The sequence below is a fragment of the Magnolia sinica genome, chromosome 12 (assembly GCF_029962835.1).
Source record: "Magnolia sinica isolate HGM2019 chromosome 12, MsV1, whole genome shotgun sequence".
NCBI lineage: Eukaryota > Viridiplantae > Streptophyta > Magnoliopsida > Magnoliales > Magnoliaceae > Magnolia > Magnolia sinica.
Window position 1 is genome coordinate 57,901,813 of NC_080584.1, and position 19,994 is coordinate 57,921,806.

Here is a 19,994-nt window from a genome sequence, read left to right on the forward strand (position 1 = left end):
TGAAAAAGCAAGGTCCTCCCTGGCAATTTTACAGCTGAAACATATTGGTGCACGTTTATTTGCATTTTGTTTTTACCTAATTTGCGTCGGTAGAACCTTTTGTTTGGTTCTTGGAAAGTATAGAAATGTAACATGTGTTTTATATTGTATGCAATATCTATATAAACCAGGAGAAATGAGGTTAGTCACACGACACAGGACTCATTAATCATAGCATAGCTAAGATGGCTAATATGCTCCTCTTCCGATGCTCACCTTCTTCACTAGCACCGTTGCAACCCGGTCTCGTGCTACTAAGACCTCCAAGTGGTGCCAAAGCCAGGAGAAATCTACGTTGCTGTGCGAGTACTCAAGTCACAGAGCTGATGACTGCCCGGCGCTCAGCTAGTTACCATCCAGGCATTTGGGATGAAGATTTCATCCACTCGTTAACTGGTGATTATAAGGTGACTAAGATACTTTAGAATGTTTATTAACATTTGATTTTCATACATCTTACAGAGTTCACGTGTCTTATATGCAGGGCTACACATGCTTGGAACGAGTAGAGGAGCTAAAGGGAGACGTGAGGCGTACTTTGCAAGAAGCGGTTGAGCTGTTGGATCAGCTTGAGCTGGTTGATTGTATCCAACTTCTTGGAGTGGGTTATCATTTTGATAAGGAAATCAATGAAATTCTAAAAATGATCTTGACAGAGCCCAACAACGCGGGTTTGATTGAAGGGGATCTCTATGCTACAGCTTTATGCTTTAGGCTGCTTGGGCAACATGAATATGAAGTCCCACAAAGTATATGTGGTCTCATGTGATTTAGCTGTGAAACCAAACTCTTGAATCTTAGTAAATCCATATCTCTCATGATAATAATTTCTTTTTAATTTTCAGGTGTTTTTAATAGGTTCATGGATGATTCAAGTAGTTTCAAGGCAAGCCTTTGCGATGATGTGAAAGGCATGTTGAGCTTGTATGAAGCTTCGTACCTTGCTTTAGAAGGCGAAACTGCCTTGGATGAGGCCCAGGCTTTCACGTATAGACATCTCAAGGATCTCAAAGGGAATATAGACTCAAACCTTAAAAGCTTAGTAGAGCATGCATTGGAACATCCCTTGCATTGGAGGATGCTAAGATTAGAGGCTAGTTGGTACATTGACACATATGAGAGAATGGAGGATATGAATCCTCTTTTGCTTGAACTGGCTAAGCTGGATTTCAACATTGTTCAAACTGTATACCAGGGACAAATCAGAAAAATGTCTAGGTAATGGCGTGCAATATTAATTCTCATAAATAAATGCTAGTTTGACCAACATTCCTCCAACTAGCATTTATTTATGAGCATATATTATACAAAAAGTATGTACATATATGAATATGTGATGGATGATGGACTTACATTCTTCTTCTATTAAATTTAGGTGGTGGACGGACCTAGGGCTGGGACAGAAGTTAGGTTTTGCTAGAGACCGTCTGATGGAGTGCTACGTATGGACTATTGGAGTGAAGTTTGAACCTCAGTTTGAACAATGCAGGGACGTTCTTACAAAAATCAATCAATTGATAACAACTATTGATGATGTTTATAATGTCTATGGTTCGCTGGAGGAACTGGAACTATTTACAAAGGCCGTTGATAGGTAGGTAAAACTTGGGGAGCTTTCTCTATTTATGTGAGTGTTTTTGTGTAAACATGTGCACGTGAAATCTGACCAGGCTTTGAATGTTTGTTTTTGTTTAGGTGGGACACTAATGCCATGGAAGGGCTACCAGAATACATGAAGATTTGCTTTTTAGCCCTCAACAACACTGTGAATGAAATTGCTTATGACACACTAAAGGAACAAGGCTTGAATGTCATTCCATACTTACAAAAATCAGTATGACTTTTCGGTTTGTTTTTTTTTATTATTTATTGTATGGTTTTGTATAAATCATTAATATCTACTAGGACTATAAATTTTCTAACAATATAGAGAATTTTTGTTTAATGTAGTGGGCCGATTTATGTAAAGCATACTTGGTGGAAGCAAGATGGTACTAGATGAATATCTCAACAACGGGTGGATTTCGATATCAGGCCCAGTCATACTAGTTCATGCTTACGTCTCTTTGAATCAAATGATAACCAAGGAGGCATTAGACTGCGTAGGGAGATATGCAAATATCATGCAATGGTCATCAATGATTCTTTGACTTGCCGATGATTTGGCAACTTCAACGGTATGGATGCTATACTTTCTCCGGAACTTCTTTACTTTTGTTCTATATATTTACCCCATAATTCATTGACTATGCTAGAGTTATGCTTCTTGATTGGGTAATTGACGCATGGATGAACGTGATGAGGTCGATCACCGTCTTCCTGAAGGATAACTATGAATCCACGGAGCTTCTCTGGAATCCACGAGGTAAGAAAGTATGAAAGTGAAAATAAATTCTAATAAATTTCATAACTTAATTGATCGATTAAATAAATGAGTCTACACACCTATATCCATAGCTCAAGTGGTAGATTGAGTGAAAGATGCCTCGTTTCAACACTAAGGTCTTGGTATCGATCCTAAGTTGGGGGTGGCTAACAGTGAGTGTGAACTGACAATGGGGTGTGCTAACCAGCTAACAATAAATAAATAAACGAGTCCACAACCCTTTAAATAGGGATACCAAGGCTAGGAAGAAGTTTAAGAATTAAACCATAACTAAAACTCCCTAAAATTCATAACTTATTATAAATAGTAAATTTACTTTTTATAGTAAGTGTCCTATGTGGCTTAACCACGTTATTCTCCTAATTTTTCTAAACACTTTTTATGTTGGACACAACTCCTAAAGCCCAACGGATGAAGAGTTATAATTAAACTAAAACTTACTAAAAATAGTAAAAGCGAAAATAAACAGGGAATTCGACCGTTAATATGATGGAATTTCACAAATTCAGCATAAACAACCCGGCTAGTAGCTCGTCCTACCCCAAAATCATATATGGTACATCGAGTAATTCATTCCGATTTGCGAGATATGCTTGTTTTAAGGTTTTAACGGCCTTGATGACTTCTGCTTATGATCATGCCTTCTCTAATCTATCTTGGACATGAAAGTGCCCATGACCCGCTTTACATCAGTAATATAGTGTCTGATAGGAGGAAATAGCACCGTTTGTTGGACAGAGCATTGTAGATGGGCAGCCTACCTGTTGGCACACTTAAGTTTTTCATCCGGAGCACTCCATTGAAAAGTTCATGGCTTAATGTCTCAATTATCAGATGGTCGTAGCCATCTGATGGAAATGGTCAATAACAAAGAAACATGCACTTCAATAAGGACATAGTATGACTGTTGCAATGATCCAATCGCAGATTCTTTTTCTGGTTACTTGCATCGGCCGCCTGGCCCACCATATGAATGACTCGGATAAACGAATGTTTTTTCCTACACATTCATCTACTTGAACATGCTCATGTCCTCTTCAGCCTTTCACGTCCTTACTACGTATATTTTTCTTGATACAGGATGAGCTCGAGAGAGGAGATGTGCCTAAATCTATACAGTGTTATATGCATGAAAATGGTGCTTCAGAAGTTGTTGCACGGGAACAGATGAGGGCTCGTATTAGTGACATATGGAAGAAGATGAACAAAGACGTCGCACTTTCTCCGATGCCTCAGCCATTTAAAGGTGCTGCTGTAAATCTTGCACGGATGGCCCAATGCGTGTACCAATACGGCGATGGGTTTGGTATTCCAGATTATGAGAGCAAGGATCGTATCTTGTCACCTATGGTGGAACCTATTCAATTAATGGAGAGCTAATACCTCTTAATTAATGCTTACATGAGATTAGTTATTATGGGTGGATTTGTATATCATTCAATAAATAGCTTTTTAACTAATGTGAAGTTTATAAGTTATTTTCTTTTACTTAGGTAGGCACCATATTGTAAAAGTGACTTGATAGAAGTTGTTTATTCCAATAAATTTTTATATTCTGCTTTTCAACCTTTAGCGTTCCTGCTTTTATATACATATCTCTATCTCCACACGGAAATGTCACTTTCTGACTCATGAAACCCGGCAGTGACAGGAGATTTTATTTTATTTTTTCAATCTCCCATTAATGGTTAATTTTTAACTTTTTTCTCCCTAAAATGGGTTGGTAAAATGGATGTCGTGAGTAAAATACATATATCAAGGTAGGCCCCACATTCTACGCAAGGCACAATGACCACCATGCTAATATAGGGTGAGAACAGGAGAGTCATTGAGAGGGCAACAGATAGCCATTGCATTACTCACAAAAGTATTTTAAGTTTAAAAAGTGAAATGAAATAATAACCAAAAGTGCTCTGGCAGCTCCCTCCTTATTGGAAAGAATAGCAGTTTGTGGCATTTGATCACCCATTAAGCAATCTGCTTACTTTTTAGAATAGCAGTTTGTGGCATTTCATCACCCATTAAGCAATCTGCTTACTTTTTAGGATACTCACAAAGCTCGTTCTTAGCAATTCCGGGAGATATTTAAAAGTTTGAGAGTTTTCCTAGGATATTATCAGTAAATTCTGGCTTAAAATAAAATATTTAATAAAAATTATTAAATAAAATTTAAATAACAATTTTATTAATTTTTCTGCAATTTTTTATTTTTGAGTTAATTATATCACCATATCATCAAGTTAAAAACGCAATGTTTAAAAATCTGCCGAGATTTTGAAAATCTCAGGATATATCATCTAGAAAATTTCTCACCATATATTCATGGGATTTTCACTCCGCCACATAGCATTAGAGGTGTGCATTTGTAACCTGATCCGGCCCGTTCCGAACAGAATCGACGGCCAAGATCGGGCCTGATCGTGTTGTGATTTCTAGATCCGATTTTTTCAAGTCGGGTCCGGATAGACCTCTGTCCGGACCGACTTGACCCGGATACCCGAACCGATGGGACCTGAACCGCACCGATAGGCGGGATGGTAGTATAAAATATATTTTTTATTCTTTACCCTAACTTTCCTAAAAATGGATAGATGGTGTGGATAAAACATATGTTGATCAGGTCATAAGGACCCAAATGAAGGGAAAAAATAAATAACAGCTTGATCGAAAACTTTTATGGCCTACATAACGTTTTTAATGGTTAAAATTCATTCAACACTGTTTTCTATAATGTGGTCCACTTGAGATTTCAAAATACCTCATTTTTTTTTCTAATAGCTTAAAATGATCTATAAAAATAGATGGAGGGCATGGATGAAACACATACATCTTGGTGGGGCCCACAGAGCACTGACGTCCGGTGGCAAGGGAAGTAGCCATTCCATTTCCAGTACAGCATACAGCTGTACCACGTCTGGCCTCCTCGAGCTGCAGGCGCTCCTCAAGCTTCGTGTTGTACGAACGGTTCAAAGGCAATCAAAGTTATATGGGCCCCACAGTGATGTATTTATCATATCTACACCGTTCATATATTTTTAGAGATGATTATAGAGTATTATTCAAAAAATAAATAATATCCAAAGATCATGTGGCCCACACCACAAATAGCAGCAGAGAATGATTTTCACTGTTAAACCATTCGTGTGGTCCACTTGATAGTTAGATCCGTCTTATTTTTCGTCTCAAGCCTTAAGACGAGCTTGGAAAATGGATGAACGGTTTTGATATAACACATACCCTATGATTAAACCTACAGACCTTGCTCACGTGGATTAAGAAATTACCCCGTACAGGCTCTGCTTGCGTGAAAGGCAAGTAGTTCGATTTCATGCACTGCACGTCAAAGATTCAATAAAAATGCTATATATGGTAGATTAAAAGTTCTTTCATAGCTACGTGGGGCCCACCTTGATGTATATGTTTTATCTAAGCCGTTCATCAATTTTTACATATTATTTTAGCCATTGACTACAAAAAGTAGGTATATTAAAGGTTGAAGTAGACCACACCACATGAAACAATTTAATTAAATTTATATATCCGAATTCTACCCAACCCGATCCAACTCGGTTTTCCTAACCGAGTCGGACATTGTTCGAGTCACGGAAATCATGCATCGGATCTGTCCGAATCATGTGACCCGGATCCGAGCACGGATCGAATCGGGTTCAGGTCAAGCCTTTAGGATTTCGGGTAGGGTCGAGTTGGACCTAATTCGATCCGACCCGGACCGATGCCCAGCTCTACATAGCATGCATTTCCAGTGGATAGAAGAAATGAATTGGCATGGGGAATGAACGCATTTCATTACTTGTGGTAGCTGTGTGGCGCCCATTGTGATTTGTGAGTACCATCTAAGCTGTCCATTAGAAACACCTCCATATGGTAGAACTGTATACCAAAAATAAGCTTGATGATCAGTAACTCAATTGGGACACACCAAATAGAAATTTTGGAGACATTGAAGGGTGACATCTATCATAAAAACTTGTGTTTTTTTTTTCATTCAGGGGCTACCTTTTGGTCTATTGATGGAAAACGAGCTACCTTTAAACCATTTTTCATGGAACTGGCTACCTTTAAAACCATTAATCAAGCAACCACCGTCCTTAGTCATGTACTTTGTTTGGTCATATTTTCATATTGACCAAAACAACCTTACTGCACTAACCATATACATGCGACTAGTGATGTTGGTGCCACGTTGGTGTTTTTGATAAATTCACCTGGTCCATCTGTTTTCACAGCTCTTACCAAAGGGTGGGCTGATAAATGAGGCAAATCCAAAAGTCAAGTTGGCCGTACAACAATTAGGAAAAATGCCTACCATTGAAACCTTCATGGGTTATATGCCATCAAAGCCGAAATAAGGTCCTTCCCAATTGGATGAACTGAAAACCCTGATCCAAAACTTCTGTGGGCCCATGACTGCCATGAATGTTTCAGTAGTTGGCATTTTAATATCCATTGTTTTTTGTGGTGTGGTGTACTTGAGTTTTTTATCTTCCTGATTTTTGGGCTTTTCCTAGAGCTGGGCATTTCTAACCCAATCCGGCAGATCCGACCCGATTCGACTCGTTCTGAATAGAACCTAAGGCCTGGATCGATTCGATTCGAGTAGAGTCAAGTAGAGCCGTCCGTTTATCGGATCGGGTTTGGATCCATGTTAATCCAGACCGATCCAATCCGCAATCCGATCCGATTGGATCCAATCCAATCCACAATCCGATTCGGACCGAATATGTTAATAAGTATATATATTTATTGTTTTACCCTCTGGTATTTTGTGCAACTGCTCCTACCACCTGCGAGGGTTATCAAGCCTGGAATCTTGACTGCCTCTGCAACCTCTTCCACAACCCGCTTACAATATCAGCCTGACGCAAGCCCTTCAACTCCCCAAGTAATGCGGCATCACCGCCGATGATACACTCTGCCAAGGTTTCTTTTATTTAATCCGCAATCCGATCTGATTGGATCCGATCCAATCCACAATTCGATTCGGACCGAATATCTTAATAAGTATATATATTTATTGTTTTACCCTCTGGTATTTTGTGCAACTGCTCCTACCACCTGCGAGGGTTATCAAGCCTGGAATCTTGACTGCCTCTGCAACCTCTTCCACAACCCGCTTACAATATCAGCCTGACGCAAGCCCTTCAACTCCCCAAGTAATGCGGCATCACCGCCGATGATACACTCTGCCAAGGTTTCTTTTATTTATCCCTGTTTCTTTGTGTGTATATATATATATAGTTTGATGATGTTGACCGTTCATCTTCATGGTCTAGCGTCGTAAGGGCCACATGTCAACGATCTCAGTTATCGTAGATCTCTTCATCACAACCTTATGTAGGAAGGTTATGAATCTCTGATCACTGAGATGTTTGTCATTTGGCTATCTAAGGTGGGAACTTCTTGATGAAGGGTTTAGATGATCGCGTGTTGAGACAAGGATGAGCGTCTCTGCCGTTTTAGTTTGCTATTTTTTCATTCCTTGAATGGTAGGCGATGCATCATCCCTGCTCGTTGCTAAATGTAAGTTGATCCATGCCGTTCAATTTCATGCCCATGGTGCATAGTCCAGGAATCTACCGATTTTAGTTGTCTAATATGGCTATCGATTTCGTCGGCTGGCCACTTTCTTCAATGGCCACGTCTTAGACTATGCAGAAAGTGGGCCCATGATTTAGACGGTCTGGATTGATCTATGTTCTGGTGATTTTTTGTTTGGAACAGCCCCTGCTCCCACTCTCGATGCTCTCCCGATGTACCTGCAGTTGCAGGTATGACCCCTCCCTCATTTAACTAGCGTGTCAGTTTTTGGATCCCATCACCGCCGTATCATTGATCGGAGATCTCGGGATGTCTCACGGCAGGGATTCGAGCTTCTCGTACGGATGGTGAGTTTTCTCGTTCTTTTTTAATAGGGTACTTAGTTGTACTCTGGCTGTATATGATGCTTGATACTCATGCGCTTATAAATGCTACACGCCACATATATTAACTCAATTTAAACCAGTCACATCCTGGATTCCGCTATTTCTAAGTTGCAGTACAAAAATAAAACTAGTTGAATAATCCTGACCTTCGAGTTGTAGTCACTTCATTTTTAATCGTCCAATAAATGTACGCCAATCTGATCTTAAGGTGATAGGTAAAAGTAATTTTTTCTTAGTAGATCTAAGGGTGGTACACATCAGTTGGACGGTTTAGTTTTAACTCATTGCATCCACGTGTGCAATTTTTCTTTGTATTTATTTATTATTATTATTTTCAAAAAAAGTGTTTTAAAAAGGCTTTTTTGACAAGACAGTGTAAGGATGTCTGAAGTAAGAGATTTTCTTTTTTTTTTTTTTCCAGGATTCACTGACGGTAAGATTTTCTGACCGGGACTCAAAGATTTCCATTCTTTTCTTTCATTTCTTTCGGCTACTCTGCTGCTTATCAACCTTTGTACTCAGCCACTTTCATACTGTACACGTGGATTGTTTTTTAACTCTAGAAAAACCGGTTAATTTATGTTCCACTCAACCCAAAAGTCAAATTGGTTGAACGAATCCTAACCTCTGACTCGTGGACACTTATTTGCGGAAACAAGACCATTGGTTTTTTTTCATCTTTAACCGTCCAGTAAATAAATGCCAATATGATGGTCAGATACTAAAATAAGTGTAGTACTTGATTCACGGCAGATCTAAGTTGTTAACCCTGATTTGGACAGTTTAATTTCAATTAGATGTATTCATTATCTAAAAGTGATTTAAAAATGTTTGTTTATCAACTATTTAGTTACCCTGCCAGATTGAAAAAAAAAAAAGTATTGACCTGAAACTCACCCAATCCGATCCGACTCGGTTTTCTTGACCGAGTCGGACTCGGATCGGTTTAGGCCAGTAATTGTTCGGATAGGTTCGAGTCAGGTGATCTGGACTCGGTATTTGGATCGGATTGGGTTCGGGTCAGGCCACACAGATTTCGGACCAAGTCGAGTTGGACCGAATCCGATCTGACTCGGTCTGATGCCCAGCTCTAGCTTTTCCTGTCATTTGCTAAGATGGTAGACACAGTGGATTTCTCTAAAACATAGTAGTGGGCCCAAGTGTTCAAGCAGCAGCCATTTAATCTTTACTATTTCTTATCTCGTGGCCCATTTGACTTTTGAATATGCCTGGTTGTTTGGGTCCATACCCTAATATGGGATAGAAAAATGGATGGTCGGGTCAATTTGTTAAAGATATTATGGTGGACCGCACAATTGTTTCAATATATAGTGGAATTCAATACCTAGTGTTTCCTACCGTATAGCCCACTTCATTGTTTGATCTACCTCATTGCTAGGCCCATCCCTAAAATTATTTGGCTAAGATGGTAGACGACATAGATTTCATAAAAACATCATAGCGGGCTCCAATTGTTTGAACAGTGGCCATTCAATCTCCATTGTTTCCTACCATACAGCCAACTTGAATTTTAGATCTATGAACACTTGTGCGGCATCATGGCGGGCCCGTTCGATTCAAAATTTGATGCATGCTGCTCTTGATGGTGGGAAATGGATATGTTTGATTCATTTTTCTTTCCTTGGTTGTGTAATACCTTCCTTAAGGTTTGCAAAACGGTGCGTTTGGATAGTTCGATTATTTTAGAGTTGCCACATGACAAAACACGAACTCAAAATTCACGGTCAAGTAGAGTCTGTAGAATCTCTTAAGGAGTGAAAATCTTAAGAATTCTCGATTCAAGTGACTCCAAAGCTGATCTGCGCTAGGTAAGGGGTTTGGTTTTTTTTTTTTTATATATATATTAAGTGGTTAGACACCATTTTTTGCCCGTACGTGCAACACATGGTCTCTACTTTAGTGGGTTGTACCGTTATTAAAGAGGATTAGGGGGACTTTCAATAAATTATTGGTCTCTACTTTAGTGGGTTGTACCGTTATTAAAGAGGATTAGGGGGACTTTCAATAAATTATGTAATTGAGTAGTACTATATTAGCCTATATGCCCTAAGTAAATAAAAAACTTAAGGAAATAAGGTAAGGAAAAAGTGCACATAAAGTAAAAGAAAGAAATGCAAACAAGATATAAGTGTAAGCATTCTATGGCGAGCTTTATGTTGTGGCAGGGAATGAATCCTCCTTATTTCAAATGTCCCTCAGAGGTGATACATTAGATTAGTAGACCTCATTACACTATGCCATATAAATACTCACGGACAACTTTTCCAAGCCTTTACAGACTAATTCACATGAAATCTCAATGCAGCACCAAAGAGAGTTGCCCTAAAAGTATTAGAGTGATGAATCTCTGTTAGTTTATATTAGATGGTGGTGTGCCATGACCGTCAAAATAAAAATACCAATTAATGACAAGGTGCAAATCTCAATGGTCGTTTACTCGGCACATTCAAGTATCTCTGAGTACCTTATCTTATATCCATACGCCAACTTCATCTAACTTATCAGCGCTCGAGAACAGGTTAGAGTTAAGGGCTGAGATGATCTCCCCGTGTAACAACCATAAATTTTGATGCACTAAAAACTAAAATAAATAGTTAAATATTTTATTTTTAAATAAAAAATAAAAATAAGTCAATAATTAAGTTAGTAGAGATACTCTTAGTTCAAAAAAAAGGTTGAGGGATTGACTTTTGTCGAAATAGTAATGATAATTTTTTTTATCAAATGGCATAAAAATTTCAAATTTAGGTTTGACTATCTCTCTTTTGTTTTTCTTCCAGAAGAAAAACAAAAGAGAAATCTCCAAGAGAGCTTGATCAGATAATTTCTAACCCTTAGATCTTTTTAATTTTTTGTTATGTTATTAGTTTCTTCCCGATGTATACAATGGATGGTATAGATTATCCACACAATCATTGTATAGATGTGTAGAGAAAATTTTAACAAAGTGATGCTTTATGATTTCAGATAATATTTTAGGAATAAATTTAATAAATGGCACCTGACCGTATTAAGATAGATCTGAACGGGTCATTTGATCCTAAGCACTAAAAGATAATAGTGCCTTAAATTTCATATTGATCTTATCAGTGGATGGGTTATTTTTAACAAATTTAACCATAAGAACCATTTATGCCTTATATCTAAAATGGTGATCGGACATATTAGATCAGATTCCTACTATGTATACTCATTCTAGAATAGTTATAAATTGTTGTCCAGAGAATATGGGCAGATCTGACCGTTTGCTGGCCCACAAGGATGAGAAATTAGGATTGTACTTATGATACTTTGAATCATTTTTTATCTGAGAAATATAAATGGTCTGGATCTAATCGATCTATTGATGCATTATAAATCTGAAAATTTATAACGTCGATGGATAGCTTAGATCTATCCCATATGATCAGTGGATGATCAGATGTATTAGATCTGATCTACACCGTCCATCTGAATATTAAGGTTGAATTATGTTGGAACCACAAATATTACCTCAATCTGACTATCATGTGGATCATGTCGATTAAATGGTATTTGTTAAAAAGATAAGTATTAAAAATGTCGTGTAGTCTACTAAGGTTTCAGATCAAATTGATTATTTGGCCCTACTTAAACCATTCCTTAACAGGCCATTAATCGGTTAGGATCTAACCGATGTATTTAAAGTATATTCTAGATCTTAAATAAGAAAAATCTTAAAACATTTATTCATCTCTAAAACACGGAGTAGAATTCTAGAGTTTGTCAGTTTGACACGTAAGATTATCGATCCAAATCGATACAGAGATCCTTAGCAAATTGATAGAGCATGCACTTTGTCGGTTTGACTCGATCTGATCGACAAAGTATAAAAACACACTACTTATACTCCAAATTTAAGGACTCTGATGAATTGAGTCATTTGATTTATGATTAAATATAATTGTTAGGTTATTTAAAATGTAATTGAAAATGGTAGAGACCACTTTGATTAATCAAGTGGGTCGCATGAAATGGTTGTGATTACATACCACGTATCAAGGGTTTGATATGAAGAGATCTAAATTTAAGAATATTGTGGATCCTGTCATGTCTTCAATCAATCAAAGGTGGGCCCTATCATATGAATTTATATAAATTAGGATAATAATTCTATGTACACGTTGTATTTTAGAATATTCTAAACCATCGTATTTCATTATTCGAAAAACAATTCATCTTTGCCAAACCATTAGGTGAGTGATACCAACATATTTCCTATCCATTGTTATTACAATAGACAACTCATTTGTTTTGATGATTGTGATATTTTGTATTGAATGTTTGTTGAATTTGTTAAAAATTGAAATGTCATATGTTGTTATGTGTATATATATGCCAACTATTAATACCATGCACCAGTCATTCTCATCCTGCATCCATGTCTCGCATCGCATAATTGCGTTGAATACTTATAGGCACTCCCTGAATGACCTATAAGTACTTACAGTATAGGTGACTTAGGATACCATCCCTGGATGCTCACGTTATGCGAAATTCTACCAAAATGGTGGAAGCCTACCCCTTATAGGGGAGATATGGGTTGATGGGATCCAACTCAATCAAGTGGACTGATTAACCTACTTGATGCATTCACGTACTAAAAAATAAGGCAAAACTGTTTCCGCGGCTAAAATCCATAGCAAAAACCAATTAAACCAGTCCCTAGAGAGTTTTTTTAATGGTGGACGTGCAATTGCGAATTTAAGCACGTGGTGTGGTTCACTTGAGATTTATTTAAAGCTCATTTTTTGGGATCATTCTTAAAATAATGTTTAAAAGTGGATGTACGGTGTGACAAAATAAAAACATAACGGTGGGGCCAGATCCAATGCTCAAGGTACCTTTTTTTAAAAAAATTCTGAAAATGTGTGTGAGTTTTGCATTTTCTGTAAAAATGTAGTGACTCGTTTATATAAATAGTAGAAATGATATAGGGTTATCCAGACCAACCAAATAATGGGTCTAGTTGTAGATGGGTAATATGTCTATATTTTATTATATAAAACTATTTTAACCATCCAGTAAATGGTCCATTACATATACGGCTGGTAATATGGTTTATGTTATAAATGATCGTAAACGCATAATTATCGGTTTTGAAATTTTCACCTCATTTTATAGGAGAGATTTCTGAACGCACGGCGGCTCCTCTTTCGAACGGGGCGATCTTCCTTGCCAGAGCTCTTCCCTCTTACGAAGGGCGCAATCTTCCTCGCCAGAGCTGATCTTCCTTGCCAGAGCTCTTCCCTCTTACGAAGGGCGCAATCTTCCTCGCCAGAGCTCTGAATCCTTGAAGTATTTCCTCGTTCCGTGCAGATTCATCTCAAATATGTGAGCTTCTCTCGAAATCCCTTATCTTCCTCGCTGATTGTTCCTCTTCTTGCTGTTTTTATTCTAGAATCCTTCCATCTTTTTTTTTTTTGTTAGCTTGTTAGTACACCCATTGTCAGTTCACACTTCACTGTTAGCCACCCCCACTAGGGAATCGATACCAAGACCTCAGTGTTGAAACGAGGTATCTTTCACTTAAGTCTACCACGGATCAAGGTGTAGAATCCCTTCCATCTATCATTGCTTTTTCTATTTTCTTCTTGTGATGTTGCAAGAACACAAACGTTTGGGTTGATGAAAGCATAGATCAGAGGATACCTGCTGACCTTTGTGTTATAGGCTTACGAGAACTGCTCCACATGATTCTATTTCTCCATGTCAGTATAAGCCTCATGCTGCGTGGATCAGCTTGAATGCATGGGTTGATGAAAGCATAGATCAGAGGATTGGGTTTGGCCCCAACAACGCCGGATTTCAGCTCCAACTCAAGGTTCCCTGAATGGATGTTGGTAAGGAAAATCGCATGTGTTTTTTAGGGCAACATTTCTATTGGTTCTTGGCCTGGAAACTCGTAACTGTTTTTTTTTTTTTGGCTATGATTGATCTTGCTGCTATTTAGATTTCCTGGTTACAGCAGATAGAGCTCACCAAGAACGTCTCAACTATTTGAGCAGTGACCCACAAATGGATGGTGTGGAAGAATATTGCTGCATGTTGGTGGCAATCAGCCTTGAACAGGAATAGCCTTCAACCATTTGACCAAAGATCACCCCAATTGGACAGTCCTAGCCGCTTGATTTGATTAAAAAAGGCAATTCCTTGAGCCCTGTTCTGATTGAGCATTTTGGGTCTAATGTTTTTCTGGGTTTTGATTGATATTGGGTCTTCATCAATACCTGCTTTGGCTTTTATTTTGATTCCCTCAATCATCTGTCACACTGACAGAGTATCAATTCTCTACTTGCCACTACATTTCCTGATTTCAGTTAATCAACTTACCAATTCCTTCACTGCGATAAACTGCTCATCAATCAAATGACAGCTCCATCCCTAAGAATAAATTTCCAGTTAATAGAACAGAAAGTATCAACACATACAGGAAGAACTCAAACCGGTGATTTCAAGAGTTACACACTGAATGGATGTGTTCCCTGATACATTCATCACAAGACTTACGGACCCAAAAAATCATTTTTGTGTTTCCATACAGTGGCATTTGCCAAAAAGTTCACAGAATCACATATTATTTTACACTTTTGTGCAGGGAATATAAAGCACCTCAATGTTGCCTTTAGTTAGTTAAATGCTGTGAATTTTCTCTCATCTATTTGATCTATTGTTTTTCAAATCACTTCGCATCCTTTGAATTCGCAGATCAAACCTTGCGGTCATGGAACATTAGCAGCTTCACATTTTCTTTTTACTTCTGGTTTGGCTGGAACAGATCAAATCAAGTACCTCACAAAAGTTGGGCTTCTCACTGCCAAAAGGGTCGATGGATTTCAGCAATTAGATGGCATCTCAAGGCCTTCAAACCATGAAGTGGACAAAATCTTTTCTATTGAATTGAATTTTCCAACCATAGCAGTGATTGAATGCAACTCTATGGAGATTCCGATGATATAGAGAACACTGAACGGTGCTTCAGTGATCGATATAATGAAAACTACTTTCAGCGATGCAATTGTATCTACTCTTTCCTAGATAGATAAATAATTATCTTATAGGTTAGAAATATAACTTTACAATGATAAGGAATTCAATTAAACAACTTAATTTCTTGTTTTTGCTTATGAAGAATCAGAGCATTATGTTGATGAGGGGCCCATCTTTCAGCAGTTGAGGTCTTTTACGTGGCGAAACCAACCATGGATGAGGAATGGACTAAAAATCTACTCCATGGGACAGGCCCAGCCATCATAACAGTCCACATATGTAGCAGTGGCTATATTCTTCTTAACTATTCATTTGCTAGGCAGTTATTAGATGGTTGGTGATTGACCAGTGGGGTAGTTTTGTGCATAGCTTACCAGATGAATAGTATGGATAAGTGATAGGTGGGCCCCACCTATATGGAGTGCTAGCCTGAATGAAAACATTTTGATGGTGCACACAAGTTCAGTTGGAATAGTTTGAGGTCAGTTGTGCAGAATGGAGATACTGTGTCATTTGTATTCTGAAAATGAAAGTGATTTTGTTTTGATAGGTGGTGCTCTCATCAGGAAAGGCTGTTGCAGATGTACAACCACAGTTTGATGAGCTACGAAATTGTGACGCAAATATAGTTATCATGACAGGGCTTGCAGAGATGGTACGTGGCCCACCACCTAGTTAAAAATCTCACAGGATGAATGGTTAAAGATCTCACACATGTGCCTGTGCTCCATTCAGATGTCACAGCCGATGACCTCTTCAACTCTCTTCAAAAGGATAGCTCCTACAATGTAGTTGTGTGAGACTCTAAACCATACAGACCTCTGTTTGAAAGCTCAGAGGAATTAGTCCACAGCATAGCCTATGTTAGTTCAACTGAGTTGACTCAGCTTGACAAGATAAAACTCAGCAGGGTTTGACATGCCAAGAGCTTCAATTAATTTTAGGGTGTGTTTAGTTGCACCAAATTAAATGAAATCACTTGAAATTCTGCACTAAACTAGACCAATCAATCATGAAATTTCATGATATTTGGTGCAACCAAACACACCCTCAAATCGAATGATGGTCTAAGTTATGGCCCTTGATGGAGTGGATTGATGGGCCAAATTCATATAGCCAACCCCAATTAATTAGAATAAGGACAATGAAACACACCCTTCCTGTAAAGAAGCAAGTCCACCTACTCTAGCCTATGACCCTTTTTTACCCTTCCAAAGCCACCATCGATCGATACCAGCAGTTTTGGAAAACCAGTTTTTGAAGAAAGAGAGAGAGAGAGAGAGAGAGAGAGAGAGAGAGAGAGAGAGAGAGAGAGAGAGAGACCCAAGTCATGTGTTCCTGAAATCCAAAGCCCAAGTTCTTTTGTTACATTGATCTAAATATTCTTCTGAAGTATACTTACAAACTTATAAATAAACAATTCAAAATCAGCACATGCTGGCCATACTTTGGGCTGTGGGCCTGCATCAAATCTTCTAATGAGTGTCCACATGTACTGAGAGTTGGTGATTAACTAAGATATGACTATTTAGTACCTGATCCTTTCCCTTATAGATATATGGGCAGAAATATTTGTATGTGTATTTCCGTAAATGTGTTTATGTATGCACACACTTCATGCCAACTTACACCCATGGGAATATTTTGTATTTATTGCGAAATTGTGATGCTTGAGCTTTATGATATTACTATAGTTGCTATATTATAATTTGCACTGGATGATCTTCAACATGTTGTTGTGTGAATTATTGTGAAAGAATGTACTGTAGAAAAGAACCTGCAATGCTCCAGTCAATGTACATGTGTGGCTTACTCATTGTGTGGGCTGCCCTGGTTTTTACATATATTCGTCTTCTTGGTTGAGGTGATTTTACGAGCTGCTAAGATGTCTCACACAAATCTCAGGTTTGAAAGTGTGCTACTATTCTCTGTTAAGAAGCATGTGTTAGAATCTGGTTCTGTAGACACCATTGGTACTGTAGGTATGCTTTTTTTTTTAAAGTTCTCTTCAATGATATGGCTTCTTACTGTCACAAGATACTCCAGTCAAGTCATGGCATAGTTCTGGAAACTTCAACTTTCTTTATTTTTACATCTTTATTCAAATTGGTTGAACTTTCTGATCTTTGTTACATCTCAAAAATGTATCCTCCTAATAACTGTGCTCTAAAGAGATTGAGACTTCTTAAGATCCATCAGCAACGAAGTATTCCATGTTGCAGCTTTCCTTGAACAAATTCATGCTTCTGGTAGGAATTATGGAGCTGCATCCAGGAGCAATCAATAGCATCCCAAGTAAAGCACACAGAAATTGGTATGCCTCTCCTCTTTGGTGAATAAATTAAAGTTCAGTAAGACCCAGGATAATTTTAATATTTGTGATTTTGAAGGAGAAAAAGAAAAGGACATGGGTTCAGTAAGGATTCCTTCGTTGAAATTCTATTTTTTGTATAAGATGCCTTCATTAATTATACGGCGATTAATCGTGTATGCCAGTGCTGTAATTGCTTTCCAGCAATTTGATGTTACTGTCAATGTTCATCTTTTTCTCCAATGAGGAAGTAGCTCCCAAATTGCAGATACTACATCAAGTCCAACCAGAAAGTATAAGCGATTTAGAATTGGAGCCCAGATCCTCAAATACAAATTCTACCGAAATTGTAATTTTGGTATTTCCACTTAACACTAGACTGATCATTGCAATTGAATTCTATACTTCATCCAAACACCCCTTGCGTTCAGAAATGTATGCTTTTCTTGCTTAGCATGTCTCATTTTTGCCGATTAGAAACTGTGCATCAATTTCATTTGTCCTCTGGTGTGCTGCACTCAAATTGGTGACGTGGTAGGATTTCCATGATTCTAAATCATTCATCCTGTGGGCACAGCTATGGATGCACCATCACCAGAAAATCGCATGGATCGGACAATCCTACACATCCAATTGGTGGACCTTTTGATCCATGCTGACTGTCGTGGTGTTCTTCTCCACCATCCATTTGTAGGTCATTGAGCAGACTGTTATGATTGTCAATTGGTAAACTTTGGCTAACATGACTTCTGATGAACATTTAAGAATCATGGATGATTGCCCCACCAGTTCTGATTTTTGTGGGAGCTTACATCAAGGAGAATTTGCAGACAGTGCACTCTCATTGTTTTCTCGATATGATTTTTTTTTTTTTTCCTTCAAAACACCAGAATGGTTATTTATCTCACTGAGGACTACGGGAAAAGGAGACAACAGGAGCACTCATTTTGGTATCGATCAGGTCCCACTGACATCTTGTTCATCTCAACACTGTAAATTTACATGTGGTGATATACCACAACAGCATGATTTGTTGTCTGTAAGTATTTGATCAACGGCCCTAAGAAGGCATTGTGATCTGACTCTTGGGATTGGAATGTTGTGTAATTATAATATTTTAGGTTTCCTAGTTTGATTGATTGATCACTTGTTTGTCCAAATGCAAATGTATTGAATAAACATCTGTGACAGATAATTTGTCAAGGAAATTTATAGAAACAACGGGAGCACTCATTTTGGTATCGATCAGGTCCCACTGACATCTTGTTCCTCTCAACACTGTAAATTTACATGTGGTGATATACCACACTAGCATGATTTGTTGTCTGTAAGTATTTGATCAACAGCCCTAAGAAAGCATTGTGATCTGATTCTTGGGATTGGAACGTTGTGTAATTATAATATTTTAGGTTTCCTAGTTTGATTCATTGATTACTTGTTTGTCCAAATGCAAATGTATTGAATAAACATCTGTGACAGATAATTTGTCAAAGCAATTTATAGAATTGTTTACCGCATTTACATTTGTTATTCCATGAATAAAGACTACAACAATACATGGTTTTAGTTGGCATCAGAAAAATCTACGCAAGCATTGATTTGACGGTGTGGCCTCTCCAACCCAATAAACCATACCATTTTCAAAGAATGTGATCTTTCAAAGAATATGATTTTACATTGGCCACCATTTTCAAATTGGGAAATTGTTTCAGGCATCAGAAAAATCTACGCAAGCCCAGAAATGGGCCGAACCCCACTTGAAAACAGTTAAAACTGTTACTGCTACAGATTCTCCAACTCATGATATGTTTGCATTTCATTGTCCAATAGCCTGTTTGCATGTGTTATAACCACTTTCAATCCTCTTTAATATCTGGCTTGGTTAATGCATTCATTCAATGTTCACTTGATTAGTAGAGAATGTTGGTAATGATTTTGTTGAAAGTTACTTCTACTCGTAATGCAAAATACTTCAGCTTACTTGGTGGTTTCAAGCTTGATGTAATGCAAAATGATTGGTGAAGTTCTTGATACAAGACCATTTGTTGTTTTGGTATATTGCCTAGTTTATGAAAAACTTCCATTTTCAGATCTTAGAATCAGCTTTCAACTGTAAACTTATGGAAACATTCTCTATGAGATGTGCAAGCACTAAAGAGGCAACTTATGATCCCAGAGAATACTCAAGATGTAGGGAAACAATGTAGTTTGTTGCTCTCCAATATAGTGGCCTTCACTGTAATGACATGGTAATCCCACTATGACTTCAGACTGGTTTGGCACC

At 37.9% G+C, this 19,994-nt stretch overlaps 2 protein-coding genes across 2 annotated transcripts; both read left to right on the top strand.

Moving 5' to 3' along the window:
• Positions 1-210: 210 nt before the first annotated feature.
• LOC131220089 (alpha-terpineol synthase, chloroplastic-like) lies at positions 211-3,995 on the top strand. Its single transcript, XM_058215058.1, has 6 exons — positions 211-446; positions 524-788; positions 885-1,257; positions 1,415-1,633; positions 1,735-1,873; positions 3,506-3,995. The coding sequence occupies exons 1-6, from the start codon at positions 225-227 to the stop codon at positions 3,803-3,805; spliced, it is 1,518 nt and encodes a 505-aa protein (XP_058071041.1). The 5' UTR covers positions 211-224; the 3' UTR covers positions 3,806-3,995.
• Positions 3,996-13,636: 9,641 nt separating this feature from the next.
• On the top strand, positions 13,637-18,923 carry LOC131221421 (uncharacterized). Its single transcript, XM_058216675.1, has 6 exons — positions 13,637-13,743; positions 14,126-14,252; positions 14,378-15,429; positions 15,950-16,054; positions 17,653-17,713; positions 18,601-18,923. The coding sequence occupies exons 3-6, from the start codon at positions 15,403-15,405 to the stop codon at positions 18,759-18,761; spliced, it is 354 nt and encodes a 117-aa protein (XP_058072658.1). The 5' UTR covers positions 13,637-13,743; positions 14,126-14,252; positions 14,378-15,402; the 3' UTR covers positions 18,762-18,923.
• Positions 18,924-19,994: the final 1,071 nt, after the last annotated feature.

Excerpts from the sequence above, each read along its gene's own strand:
- LOC131220089 (XM_058215058.1), top strand. The coding sequence starts at position 225 with ATGGCTAATATGCTCCTCTTCCGATGCTCACCTTCTTCACTAGCACCG. Across the intron at positions 1,258-1,414 it reads CAAATCAGAAAAATGTCTAG|GTGGTGGACGGACCTAGGGC; the intron begins GTAATGGCGTGC and ends TATTAAATTTAG. Across the intron at positions 1,634-1,734 it reads TTTACAAAGGCCGTTGATAG|GTGGGACACTAATGCCATGG; the intron begins GTAGGTAAAACT and ends GTTTTTGTTTAG.
- LOC131221421 (XM_058216675.1), top strand. The coding sequence starts at position 15,403 with ATGAAAACTACTTTCAGCGATGCAATT. Across the intron at positions 15,430-15,949 it reads CTACTTTCAGCGATGCAATT|GTGGTGCTCTCATCAGGAAA; the intron begins GTATCTACTCTT and ends TTGTTTTGATAG. Across the intron at positions 16,055-17,652 it reads TGACAGGGCTTGCAGAGATG|GAATTATGGAGCTGCATCCA; the intron begins GTACGTGGCCCA and ends TGCTTCTGGTAG.